The sequence below is a fragment of the Pristis pectinata genome, chromosome 18 (assembly GCF_009764475.1).
Source record: "Pristis pectinata isolate sPriPec2 chromosome 18, sPriPec2.1.pri, whole genome shotgun sequence".
Taxonomy (NCBI): Eukaryota; Metazoa; Chordata; class Chondrichthyes; order Rhinopristiformes; family Pristidae; genus Pristis; species Pristis pectinata.
In genome coordinates, this window is record NC_067422.1 from 38,519,591 (window position 1) to 38,532,460 (window position 12,870).

A 12,870-nucleotide genomic window follows, 5' to 3' on the forward strand; every position below is an offset into this window, starting at 1 on the left:
TATGTGCAGCATTGCAATCCAAGGATGTTCCTCCAACCAGGCTGGTGAGAGCGGAGGAAGTGGAGGGAGGGGCAACTTGCGTGGCTCCAATACCAAACCTACAATGCCTCTTTCAGTGCTGGAAATTCTGTAACTGTAGTCTGGGCTGGACAACCGCCCATGCATTGGCTAATTACCAATCCTATCTAATGTAATTAGTTGGTGAGACGGCCGTTAACTGGAAATTACTGCACATTGCTTCTTGGAGTGGAGCGAGAATAAGTACTACAGCGAGCACCAAGGTAAAAGAAGTATAAATACTTAATCACTACAAATTAAGTTTTATTGAATGTTTGCTGTGGACACGAGACACGTATCTAATTTATGAAGCAAAAATCTTTTATGACAAGTGACCAAAAGCTTACTCAGAGGCAAGATTTTAGAAGTTTTTTAACAGAACAGAGATGTTTGGAGCTTTAAGTGGGAATTCTAGAGCTAGGGGCCTTGGCAGGCAGCAGTTAAATAAAATCATCCAAGGTCCTGGACATATGGGGTTGGATATTTGCTTTATGTTGCAAGACAGGCAGTATTGGATAGGCATTCTGTTATCTGCAGCACCCAATACTCATATACCAGACTGCAATGTGACTGAATATCAACACAAGCGGATCCTACATCATTCATTCGTACCAACCCCCAAGACAATTTCTAGCCACAGTCTGTTCAGACCTCTCCATCCCTGGACAGTGATTCCCCTGTGTCCACTGACAAAGGTTGTACTCTGCCTCCAAGATCCTCCTCCCTCGCTGGAACTGGAGGTCTCGACCACGTGACACCATTAGCACCACCAGTCGCGATGATTTTCTTGCGCCCTGCTGGCAAGTCTCAACCGCTTGGAGGCTTTCTTGAGAAATCACAATGCATCACCCCACCCTTCACCACCACATCCCTTATGTAAGTTTCTGGTGAGCAACAGTTCGTAGGAGATGAATTTATAAATAAAACTCCCATACAATAACGTACATTTACATAGCCCTTTCACACCTTCGTTTGCAGGAGATCATATCGCACAAATTTGATTAAATTTTGTTTGAGGTGGGTGGGGTCAGGAGGGTGGACATTGTCTACATGGACATTAGATATTTATATCTAAGATACTTATCTATCAGCCATGTGTACATCAAAACACACAGTAAAATGCGTCTTTTTGCTTTACTGAGAATGTGCTGGGGGCAGCCCACAAGTGTTGCCACTCTTCCGGCACCAACATAGCATGCCCACAGCTCCTAACCCGTACGTCTGTGGAATGTGGGAGGAAACCGGAGCACCCGGAGGAAACCCACGCAGACACGGGGAGAACGTACAAACTCCTTACAAAGAGGGGCAGAATCGAACCTGGGTTTCGGGCACAGTAATAGCGTTACGCTAACCGCTACACTACCGTGCCACCCGTCAAGGCCTTTGACAAGGTGGACTGGTCCAGAAGTTAGAACACGTGAGATCCAGGGTGGGAAAGCCAACTGGATACAGAATTGGCTTGGTGGTGCAAGGAGAGGGTGGTAGTGGAGGTTCGCTTTTCAGACTGGAGGCCTGTGACTGGCGGTGTGCTCCAAGGATCGGTGCTGTGTCCTTTACTGTTCATCAAATATATTAATGATTCTGAAGTGAATGTAAGTGGCATGAATAGTAAGTTTGCAGGTGACACCAAAATTGGTGGCATAGTGGACAGTGAAGAAGGTTGTCTAAGGTTACAACAGGATTTAGATCAACTGGGAAAGTGGGCAAAGGAATGACAGATGGAATTTAACTTGGACAAGTCCAAAGTGATGTATTTTGGGAAGTTAAACCAGGACAGAACGTCCAGTGTGAATGGCAGGGCTCTGGGGAGTGTTACTGAACAGCAAGAACTTGGGCTACCAGTATACATCTCCATAAAAGTAATGCCACAGGTGGACAGAATGGTGAAGAAGCTGAATGGTATGCTCGTCTCCATCAGCTGGGGCACTGAGTACACGAGTTGGGACATTATGTTGTACAAATTGTTGGTTAGGCTGCACTTGGAGTATTGTGCGCAGTTCTGGTCACCACGCTGCAGGAAGGATGCGACTAAGCTAGAGAGGGTGCTGGCAAGATTCATAAGGACGTTGCCTGGACTGGAGGGCTTGGGTTATAAGGAGAGACTGGATAGGCTGGGGCTGTTTCCCCCGGAGAGAAGAGGGACGAGGGGTGAGGGGTGACCTTAATGTTTATAAAACTATGAGGGGCACAGAGAGGGGAATCAGTCACAGTCTTTTTTCCGGGATAGGGGGGTCTAAAACTAGAGGGGGTAAGGTAAGAGGGGGAAAATTTAAAGGGGATCTGAGGTGCAAGTTTTTCCACACAGAGGGTGGTGGGTATCCCAAATAGTTCAGAAGGTACTTTGTGCATAGCTAGATTTCATGAACAGTACAGTAAAGCTCTGATAACCCAGCACCCTTGGGACTTCAGTGGTGCTAGACGGCAGGGTTCAGTTAACAACAATGTGGTAAATCTGTTTTCATGTGTTTATTTACAGAGAAGTATTGGCCAGGACTCTGGGACAACTCCCAAGCCAATTCAACTATTGCTTTGGCACTTGTGGCATTTTGCATTAATGTTGGCATCACCGGTAGTACCGAGCTCCCTCTCCCTCGAGGTGAATGGCACCAATCCGGGGTCACGCTGACACTGTACAAACAATGCAAGCAGCTGCAGCAAAATTAAACTGAACCTGAACATAAACCTTACTTATATTAAATAGAATATTAACACACACACACAACCTGATTTAATCTCTGTTGCTGTACAACGAAGTTTTAGCTGGTTGGAGTTAAAAACATCAAATCACATGGAACATTTTAAAAACTACCACGTGATTCACTGAAGCCCTGTGTAGAATCTATTGAAACTACTGAGTCTACAAAAGCAGGAGTGTGAACTTCAACTGAGGGACTGAAGGCAGCTGTAAGTGAGCACTTTGAAGAGTCTCTACAACCTGAGGGCCATTGCAACGTGTGTGCATTCACAGTCCCACACCAGAAACCAGCTTCATCAACAGCCCACACACAGGGTGGGGGTAGGACCCAGCCACCACACACAGGAAGTTGCTGATACACTGCTTGCAGCTTTCTTTGAACCATGCTGGCAGGCCGAGGTGTTTATCAGGGGGCTCACTGGCTGTCAGTGAAATACAAGGTGTCTGAAAGTTCTCTTGTAGCTGGTGCTTCTTCCTGAGGCTGTGACAACCTTTATGTCTCCTTCGACTTCCTTTCCCGTTGTTTTCGTATCTTAATGAAGGCCTGAGCGTCTCGGTCTGCTTTCCGTGCCTCTAATAACTTCAGTATATTGTCTTCTGCCGAGAAATTATAAGCCGGTGATAAGTCTTGCTTAGTTAAGAAACAGTTAAATTTAATCTGTTTGCATTGTTTTCTCTCCAAGGATTTGCCCCTCTCACCCTGTACATACAGATGTTTCTGGGACACAGTCCCCTCTGCCTTAAACCAGGTCTCAACCTCAACCCTTGGAAGCATTAGATGGAGCAGTGCAGAGTCCATCTTGCTCTTTAGTTTACCCACGTTGTTTCTGTTTGACCAGTGTTTGATTGGACAGTGGAGGAGTTTTACTGTACATCCATCCCACATAGGAGAGATGGAAGGCTACTTTGGGTGCTTAAACTGCTAAGGAGAGATTCATTACCCAACAGTGACATTCTTAACCCAGAGGGGCAAAAAACATGCACAAAACAACACTGGGAGCACTCAAGAGAGGCTCCCATGATGCAGAAGAGGGATGGAACTCTGGATCAGTCAATGACCGTATGAATGCCCCGAAGATTTGCAGGATAGTTTATTCTCACCGTTGGGTTTTGGATGGCCAAGTGTTAGTCGGGTCTGAGGAACCTTGCTGATGTTGAAGGTTTCCTCTATGCTGTCCAGTCCTGGGATGTCTTGCAGGGGGAAGTACGCCTCCCCTTCCAGGTCATCACTGAGCAGTGTATCATGATCGAATACAGTGAGCAGCAGGCAGGCTCCTTCAGTCCGGCACTGCTCTGGAGTAACATCGCTACCGAGAAAATACACCGAAAACAGCGATTATCACTCCCTCGCACACAGCGGAAAAAATCCTACACATTCTGTACATTCATAGTGCTTTCCTGCAAATTTTGCGTATCTATAGTTCTGCAAATCTCCAGTTTTGGCCCAAGAGCCTTCAGTCCAATTTGCAGCTGCATTAACCCATGGCTAGCTTGACCAGCAGCCAATCTTTCACCCACACCAGCAACAAACTGCAACTTCCCATCACCCATAATCAATGGGTGCCTGTCCTGGCACAGACTCAAACCACCAGGGCAATTTTGATTTTCTTGTGGTAATGCAAGATGGATGATAGCACATCATTGTCACCTTAATCTTCAGGCCAGAAAGGGGTCAGGTTCGATTCTTGCCAGGTCTATAAGGCTCTCATTGCTGCCCACTGTACCACTGGATTAGAGAGCAGAGAATCAGCCAGGGTTTCTCCACTTGACTACAAGTTAGTGGACATCAGTGATCAGACTTGGTCACGATAACCTGCGGCCAAATAACCTGCCACCAAATGGAGAATGAGAACAAATACACCAAATGTGGGCCCTGGGTGGAGCCAATAACAGTGATTACGGTGTCTTTAACATCGTAAAGCATCCCATGGATTGTTATCAAATAAAATTTGATACCTGAAAGATACTACGACAGGTGACCGCAAACTTGGTCAGGTGGGTGGGTCTTGAAGGAGTTTGGAGAGGGAGAGAAGCTGAGAAGGGTAGGGAAGAAATTCCAGACCTTTGGAAACCAAGGAGCCAAGTAAATCAGGGATATATGGGAGGCCTGAATCGGAGAAGGGATCTCAGAGCTGTCGGGCTGGGGAACGTTAAAGATCATGGAGGATTTGAAAAGAGAGTTGAAAGTTTAAAGTCATAGTATTACTAATCAGTTAGCAAGTATATAAAATGCGAGAAGCAGTGCAGACCATTAACTGGGAGAGGTACAAAGGACAACAAAAGGTAAGAAAATATAACAGGAGGTACACTGAAAGGAGTTTAAATGACACCTGTAAGGAACATCAAAGTCAGGGAGATGAGAGTGTTCAGCAGCTATGCACAGCACTTGACAACTGATAACTAATATCTTGAATGAAGGAAATGGACAACACTCTGATATTTGAAAAATCAAAAAAAAAACTACAGATACTGGAAATCTGAAATAACACAGAAATTGCTAGAGACACTTAGCAGGTCAGGCAGCATCTGTGGTAAGAGAAACAAGATAACATCTCAGGTTGAATAACCTTTGGCCACATCCATATTCACAGCAGAGGAAGGAGATAGAGGAGAGCATGCAGAGTGGTCCAATGGTCAGTGTCTCTCAGCTCCAGCAACATGGGTTTGACCCCAACCTCCAGTGTTGTTGGAGCTTGATGTTCTTTCTGTGACCCTGTGGGTTCCGTCCCACATCCCACTGATGTGCTGGTTGGTGGGTGTAGCTGAGGGGCAGGGAGATAAGTGGGGGAATGCAATTGGGATGGGATTATTCTAAGGACTGGCATAGACTCAGCAGGCTGAATGGCCTCCTGCAATATCATAAGGATTTATGAAATATGTCATCCCAAGAAAATTAATGCAGAATTCAGGTAGGGTCTGACTAAAATTAAATCATGCAAAAATTAAGAATATAATGGGACAAGAGGGTGGCATATCAGCAGAACTAGAAGAGTCCATCCCAGGGTTTTATAAGCAGTGGGTGGGAATATTGCACATTGTTTAACCATAGACTTTCTAAAGCTCTCATGATTCAGGAACCATTCACTTAGATGTCACTCTGTTATTTAAGAAAAGGCAGAGAGGAGAACTAGAGAACCATAGATCAATCAGTCTAATAACTGGAATAAAAACTCAACGGGACAGGCAGCATCTGCAGACAGGGAAATAGAATTTATGTTTCGGGTCGATCACCTTTCAGCAGGACTAGAGAAGTGTTACAAAAGAAACAGGTTTTAAGTTGCAGGGAAGAGCGAGCAACGGGGAAGGCTGTGGAGAGGGGGAGAGGGGGAGAGACACCATTGACAGAATGTGACCAGTGGAGATCAGCAAAGCTCTGTGCTGTGGCTGTGACCATTCACCACACTTGTAAACTAAGACAATTGGACAGAAACCCCATATTCCAGTCCGCCAATGATGCACGGGGAGGCAGCACTGAATTACAAAAAGTTATTGATTGGGCACAGTGTAAGGAAATAACAATTAAGAGCAGGAATAGGGCAATGTAGCCCCTCGAGCCTGCAACGAAACCCTGGCTGATCTGACTTTGGCCTCAGCTCCACTTTCCTGCCTGTTCCCCATGACCCTCAACTTCCCGTGGAACAAGAATCCATCTGTCTCAGCACTAAATCGATTCAGTGACTCCATCTCCACAGCTCTCTGGGTCTAAAGACTCACCACCCTCTAAAAGAACAAAGTCCTCCTAATCCCCATTTTAAATGGGCGATCCTTCACTCTGAAACTCTGGTCATAGTTCTAGGTTCCTCCATGAAGGGCAAACCCACCCTGTCAATCTTACATTTTGATAAGATCACCTCTCATCTAACCTCCAATGAGAAAAGGTCCAACCTGTTCAACCCACCTTCTCTGCACTTCCTCCAATGCAAGTAAATCCTTAAATAAGGAGACCAAATATGTCCAATATCCAGAGCGTGCAGCAGAACATCCCTACCTTTATACTCCATTCCCCCGCATACTACTGCGTGAGCACCTATATCAAGCAACAGAGCCTGGACTCCAGTTGCCTTGGGCCCCTTTGTCACTGGATCAAGACCTCACGTTGTGAGCCTGTGTAAAGAAACCGCTAACAGGCAACTTCCACTCTGCAAATGAAGTCCAGGGCCTGGAATGTCAGGTCCTTTCAAGCCCTTCCGTGACAGAGCTGAACGCTGCTCGGGAACACAAGTACTTGGAGCGACACGATGGGCAGGAGAGGGCTAACTGAAAGAACAAGTGGTCAGACCCCACTTGGAATACTGTGCTCAGTTCTGGTCACCTCACTACAGGAAGGATGTGGAAGCCATAGAGATGGTGCAGAGGAGATTTACAAGGATGCTGCCTGGATTGGGGAGCATGCCTTATGAAAACAGGTTGAGGGAACTCAGCCTTTTCTCCTTGGAGCGACGGAAGATGAGGGGGGACCTGATAGAGGTGTATAAGATGATGAGAGGCATTGATCGTGTGGATAGTCAGAGGCTTTTCCCCAGGGCTAAAATGGTTGCCACAAGAGGACACAGGTTTAAGGGGCTGGGGAGTAGGTACAGAGGAGATGTCAGGGGTAGGTTTTTTACTCAGTGAGTGGTGAGTGTGTGGAATGGGCTGCCGGCAACGGTGGTGGAGGCGGATACGATAGGGTCTTTTAAGAGACTGTTGGATAGGTACATGGAGCTGAGAAAAATATGGGTAAGCCTAGTAATTTCTAAGGCAGGGACATGTTCGGCACAGCTTTGTGGGCTGAATTGTGCTGTAGATTTTCTATGTTTCTACATTAACAAGGTGGTGGGTAACCATAGAACCATAGAACAATACAGCACAATACAGGCCCTTCGGCCCACCATGTTGTGCCACCCTTCAAACCACACCTAAGACTATCTAACCCCTTACTCCCACATATCCCTCTATTTTAAATTCCTCCATATGCTTATCTAATAATCTCTTGAACTTGACCAACATATCCGCCTCCACCACCGTCCCAGGCAGCGCATTCCATGCACCAACCACTCTCTGGGTGAAAAACCTTCCTCTGATATCTCCCTTGAACTTCCCACCCATTACCTTAAAGCCATGCCCTCTTGTATTGAGCATTGGTGCCCTGGGAAAGAGGCGCTGGCTGTCCACTCTATCTATTCCTCTCAATATCTTGTACACCTCTATCATGTCTCCCCTCATCCTCCTCCTCTCCAATGAGTAAAGCCCTAGCTCCTTTAGTCTCTCCTCATAATCCATACTCTCCAATCCAGGCAGCATCCTGGTAAATCTCCTCTGCACCCTTTCCAACGCCTCCACATCCTTCCTATAATGAGGCAACCAGAACTGGACACAGTACTCTAAGTGTGGTCTAACCAGAGTTTTGTAGAGCTGCATCATTACTTTGCGGCTCTTAAACTCGATCCCACGACTTATGAAAGCTAACACCCCATAAGCTTTCTTAACTAACCTATCCACCTGTGTGACGACTTTCAGTGATCAGAGGTACCTCCCTCTGGAGGGGCAAACCAGAAGAGGAACACTGTCTTCACGGAGTGAGCTTCGTCATCAAGGCTGGGCCCCGCGGAACCACCTCAGAAACTCCCCACCCACCTGCCCCATCAGCCTGCAGAAGAATCTGCCTCTTCAGCCACCAAACCGCCATGGAACCAAGTTGTTCCTTGACCCTGAGGGACTGTAAGGAGGAGAAGGGGACTGGCCAGGAGAACTTTTGAACATTCAGACACAGAAGTAACAATGATGGAAGTGAAGGACAAGCGCTATCAGGATTCGTTCTGTACCTGAATTCGAAGCTCTCATCAAAGAGTGGGTTGAGGTCATTGTACTTGCATTTTGTGGTTTTGCCTTCAACCAATGGGAAGACGTGCTTGGGTTGCAGAGTCACCTCCACAAAAGGATCACTGGCACCTGCACAGGGAAGTCACGGAGAGAATGAGGAGAAAGGGACTCCGATGGTGCAACTGATCTCCCCAACCTGAAACCCCGCCTTTCGGCTTACCGTTGGAATCCAGTGGAATGAGGTTGACTGCGTTTAGGATTTCAACGTGGAGCTTTTGGAGTTGATTGTCATAAAACACTTTTACAGTGACTGCACCGTACTTGGATGTTTCCTCAGCAGCCTTAAAGTGAAAGGGAAGAACTGTTACAATGGGGAATGTAAATCTCACTAATCCTCAAGGGAAGGAATGTTAAAGGAAGAAAGTATTTACAGTTATGTTACACCTTTCACATTCCACTTCTGAATGGCTCTGTTCTGAAGTGCAGCAACCTGTTCCACAAACAACAGTGACCAAATGATCAGACAACTGTTTGGCTGGCACACTCACTTCACTTTTAATAATACCGTGGAATATTATAGACCTGCCTGAGATGTCAGTCTGGTTTGTCATCTCATTTGCATCAGCCTGAGCACTAGGTTACAACATCAGTCTGATTATATGCTCAAGTCTGGAGGTTGGATAATATTAAGGTCTTTGGAGGAAATTAAACGCTTCATATTTGGCATCAGAAACTTTCACACAAGTACACCAAGTAAAGTTCTCTCTACATTGAGCCAAACGTTCCCAGGCAATACAAAGTAAAGCTTCATCTACACTTCTGCATCAAACATTCCAAAGGCAGTTATAACACGGGTTAGCCACAGTAAATCAGTGCAGTCTTGTCAAATCCCAGGAGGGGTACAGCAATAATCAGAAACCATAGTAAAACTTCCTGTATACTGCCCCATCTCCTAGAATGTACAGCACAGATTGGATACAGAGCAAACTGTCCTACGCAATCAGTACTTTGATAGTCTCAGCTGAAGACCTTTCCATTTCCTGACCCCTTCTTCTGACCCCTCCAAGTGAGCTTCCAAGTTGGTTCTAAATATTGTTTCATTGCCAGGAAATTGTAATGTATGGTGCCATTCTGTCCTCAACATTATACAACAGTAAACTGATTTATTTTCGTAAGTGAAACACAATGACGCCCATTTCCAGGTCATTTCGATCAGGCACTTCCTATGGTGAGTGAGCCTTGTTCGCCCAACACAGGGCACTGCAGGGGAACTTGGACCACGTTGTCCTGGGAGTGTTGATCATTGGGATTCAAAGGACAAAGTGGTATCCACCCCACAGTGTGACCTGGCAGATCTGCGGTGCTTCTAAATGCGTCCTCCTCACAACTGAGTGTTTGGGCAGGGGAGTCAGAGATAGCTGTGACAGTGAAATGGAAACTGTGGAATCAAGAGACAATTGGATGTGTCTGTGAAGAAACAGGTCTGGAGGCAAGGGACTAGCGGCTATGACAGGAGGGGACCGGAGGGTAAGACAAGGAGGGAGTGAAGGATATGGCAAGAAGAGGTCTGTCGAAAATGGGCGATTTTAATTCTGAGTGCCTCGTGTTTAAATCCCTCAGTGAACTGGGACCTCCTATCTTTATTGGCTCTTCCATCCCGAGAACACTTCCTGACATTCTCTATTCCTTTCACTGGACCTCTGGTCCATACCTCCCGGCCTACCTTATCCCCACTGGCAGCCAGCTTGGCAGCTCTTGGATCCCATGCTCTGGAATTCCTGGTTCTAAATCTCTTCACTTCAACACTTGCATCCTCTTACGACCCCTCACGAGTTGCCTTCTTTACCAACCTTCAATTCCCAGTAACCCCACTTTCCCCAGTCTTGCCCCTCATGCATCTTAGAACATCAAAGTTGCTGCACACACGCAGATTGTGATCGCTGGTAATCAAGTTTCTTTAATGCCAGCAATAAACATATAAACGCTTTACACAGCTTGAACTTATACTGTGAGCTGATGTGCTCCCTACTGGTTAACAATAGCACCGATAGCTGATCTGTTGGCATATTTCAAACTCTTTGCCCTCGCCCGGAGGTCATGATATCCCTGCTATATCTGACGCACTTTCACACATCAAATAGTATTGGATTAGAGAACATTCTACGCTGCAGACCTGTTGCTGGATTTTCTTTGCACAATACTTCTGGATCAGTTGGTGACTGCTTGCTGCATTCAGAGACAAATGGGCCTCAAGAGCCTGAAATAAAAGAAAGGTTAGAACAAAGTGTGGCAGGCAGGAACAACATCTGTGTCAGTAGTAAGTAGACCCCAGGTATCACAAGTTAAACATGCAGAGCTGGGACTGAGTAAAGGATTGAGGGAGAGCTTTACCACCTCAAGAAGTTCAGGACAGTGGAATAAGTTTTGTTGAGGGATTATGAGCAGCTCAGATTATTGCTCAGGTAATAATTCTCAGATTATTATCGATCCACATGCAAATTTGCACAGATTATAGAAGTAAATGTGTGGCTCAGAGAATAGTGTGGGAGAAATGGGTTCTGACTCATGGGCACTGGCATCAGTACTGGGGGAGGAGGGAGCTGTTCCATTGGGATGGACTTCACTTAAACATGCTGGGACCAGTGTCATGGTGAATCGTATACCTAGAATCCAAAGAGGGCTTTAAACTAATAAGGGGGTGGGTCAGGGAGAAGGGTTCATGTGTTGGGAAGTTTAATAAATCAAAAAGAAATGAGAGACCAGTGGCATAGGGCTCTGGAGAATTAACAATGGGAAACAAGGAAATATTGGGTAATTTATATCATTAGTTTGCATCAGTGGTGAAGGACCCTGCAAGCACCCCAGAGATTTCTGATGGGCTAGTTTCAAACAAGAGGGTATAATTTGTAATGATCCACATCTCAAGGGATCGAGTATTGGGAAAACTTAAAGACAGCCAAGCTGGTGACACTGCAGATGCTGGAATCTGGAGCAGCACAAAGAGCGCTGGAAGAACTCAACGGGTCAGGCAGCATCCGTGGAGGGAAACAAACAGTCGACATTTCGGGCCGAGACCCTTCATCAGGACTGGAAAGGAAGAGGACAGAAGCTAGAATAAGAAGGTGGGGGGAGGGGGAGGAGCACACGCAGGCAGGGGACAGGTGAGTCCAGGTGAGAGGGGGAAGGTAGGTGGGTGGGGGAGGGGGGGAGATGTAAGACGCTGAGAGGTGATCGGTCGAAGAGGCAAAGGGCTGAAGAAGGAGGAATCCGGTAGGAGAGGGCAGTGGACCATGGAATAAAGGGAAGGAGGTGGGGAATAGAAGGGCAGGTCATGAGGCTGGGGGAAGGGGGCCACAGGAATGAGGGAAGACATAGGAGAAAAAAAAAGGGGGGCAGAAGAAGGGAGGGGTTAGTGGAAGTTAGAGAAATCGATGTTGAGGCCGTCAGGTTGGAGACTCCCAAGTCAAAAAATGAGGTGTTGTTCCTCCAACCCACGTCTGGCCTCAACATGGCAGGAGAGGAGGCTGCGGACAGACATGTCAGTCTGGGAGTGGGATGTGGAATTGAAGTGGGCGGCCACCGGGAGATCCTGGCTGTTGCGGCGGACGGAGTGAAGGTGCTCGACGAAGCAGTCACCCAATCTGCGTCGGGTCTCACCGATGTACAGGAGGCCGCACCGGGAGCACCTGATGTAATAAATGACACCCTCGGGCTCACAGGTGAAACGCTGCCTCACCTGGAAGGACTGGCAAGGGCCCTGAATGGTGGCGGGGGAGGAGGTGTAGGGACAGGTGTAGCACTTGATGCAGTTACGGGGATAAGTGCCAGGAGGGTCATCTGTGGGGAGGGACGAGTGGACAAGGGAGTCATGGAGAGAGTGATCCCTGCAAAAAGCAGAAAGGGGGAAGGGGTAGATGTGCCTGGTGGTAGGATCCCGTTGGAGGTGGCAGAAGTTGCTGAGAATAATGTGTTGGATGTGGAGGCTGTGGGGTGCTACGTGAGGACAAGGGGAACCCCGTCCCTGTTATGTTGGGGGGGGGGGTGGGAAGGGGGTGAGGGCAGCATTGATGGTGGTGGAAGGGAAACCCCGGTTACTGAGAGAGAACATCTTGGATGTCCTGGAGTGGAAAGCCTCATCATGGGAACAGATGCGGCCGAGGCAGAGAAACTGGGAGAAGGGGATGGTGTTCTTACAAGTGACAGGGTGGGAAGAGGTGTTGTCAAGGTAACTGTGGGAGTCAGTGGGTTTGTAGAAGATGTCTGTGGTTAATCTGTCTCCGGAGATGGAGACAGAGAGATCCAGAAAGGGGAGAGAG

General features: G+C 47.2%; 1 protein-coding gene across 1 annotated transcript in view; it reads right to left on the reverse strand.

Moving 5' to 3' along the window:
* Window positions 1-314: 314 nt before the first annotated feature.
* unc13d (unc-13 homolog D (C. elegans)) overlaps window positions 315-12,870 on the reverse strand; it is a 102,206-nt gene continuing 89,650 nt past the window's right edge. Inside the window, 5 exon segments of the mRNA XM_052033355.1 lie at window positions 315-3,349; window positions 3,854-4,059; window positions 8,557-8,683; window positions 8,775-8,895; window positions 10,728-10,811. Of these exon segments, the coding sequence (XP_051889315.1) occupies window positions 3,246-3,349; window positions 3,854-4,059; window positions 8,557-8,683; window positions 8,775-8,895; window positions 10,728-10,811 (642 nt within the window). The 3' untranslated portion in view covers window positions 315-3,245.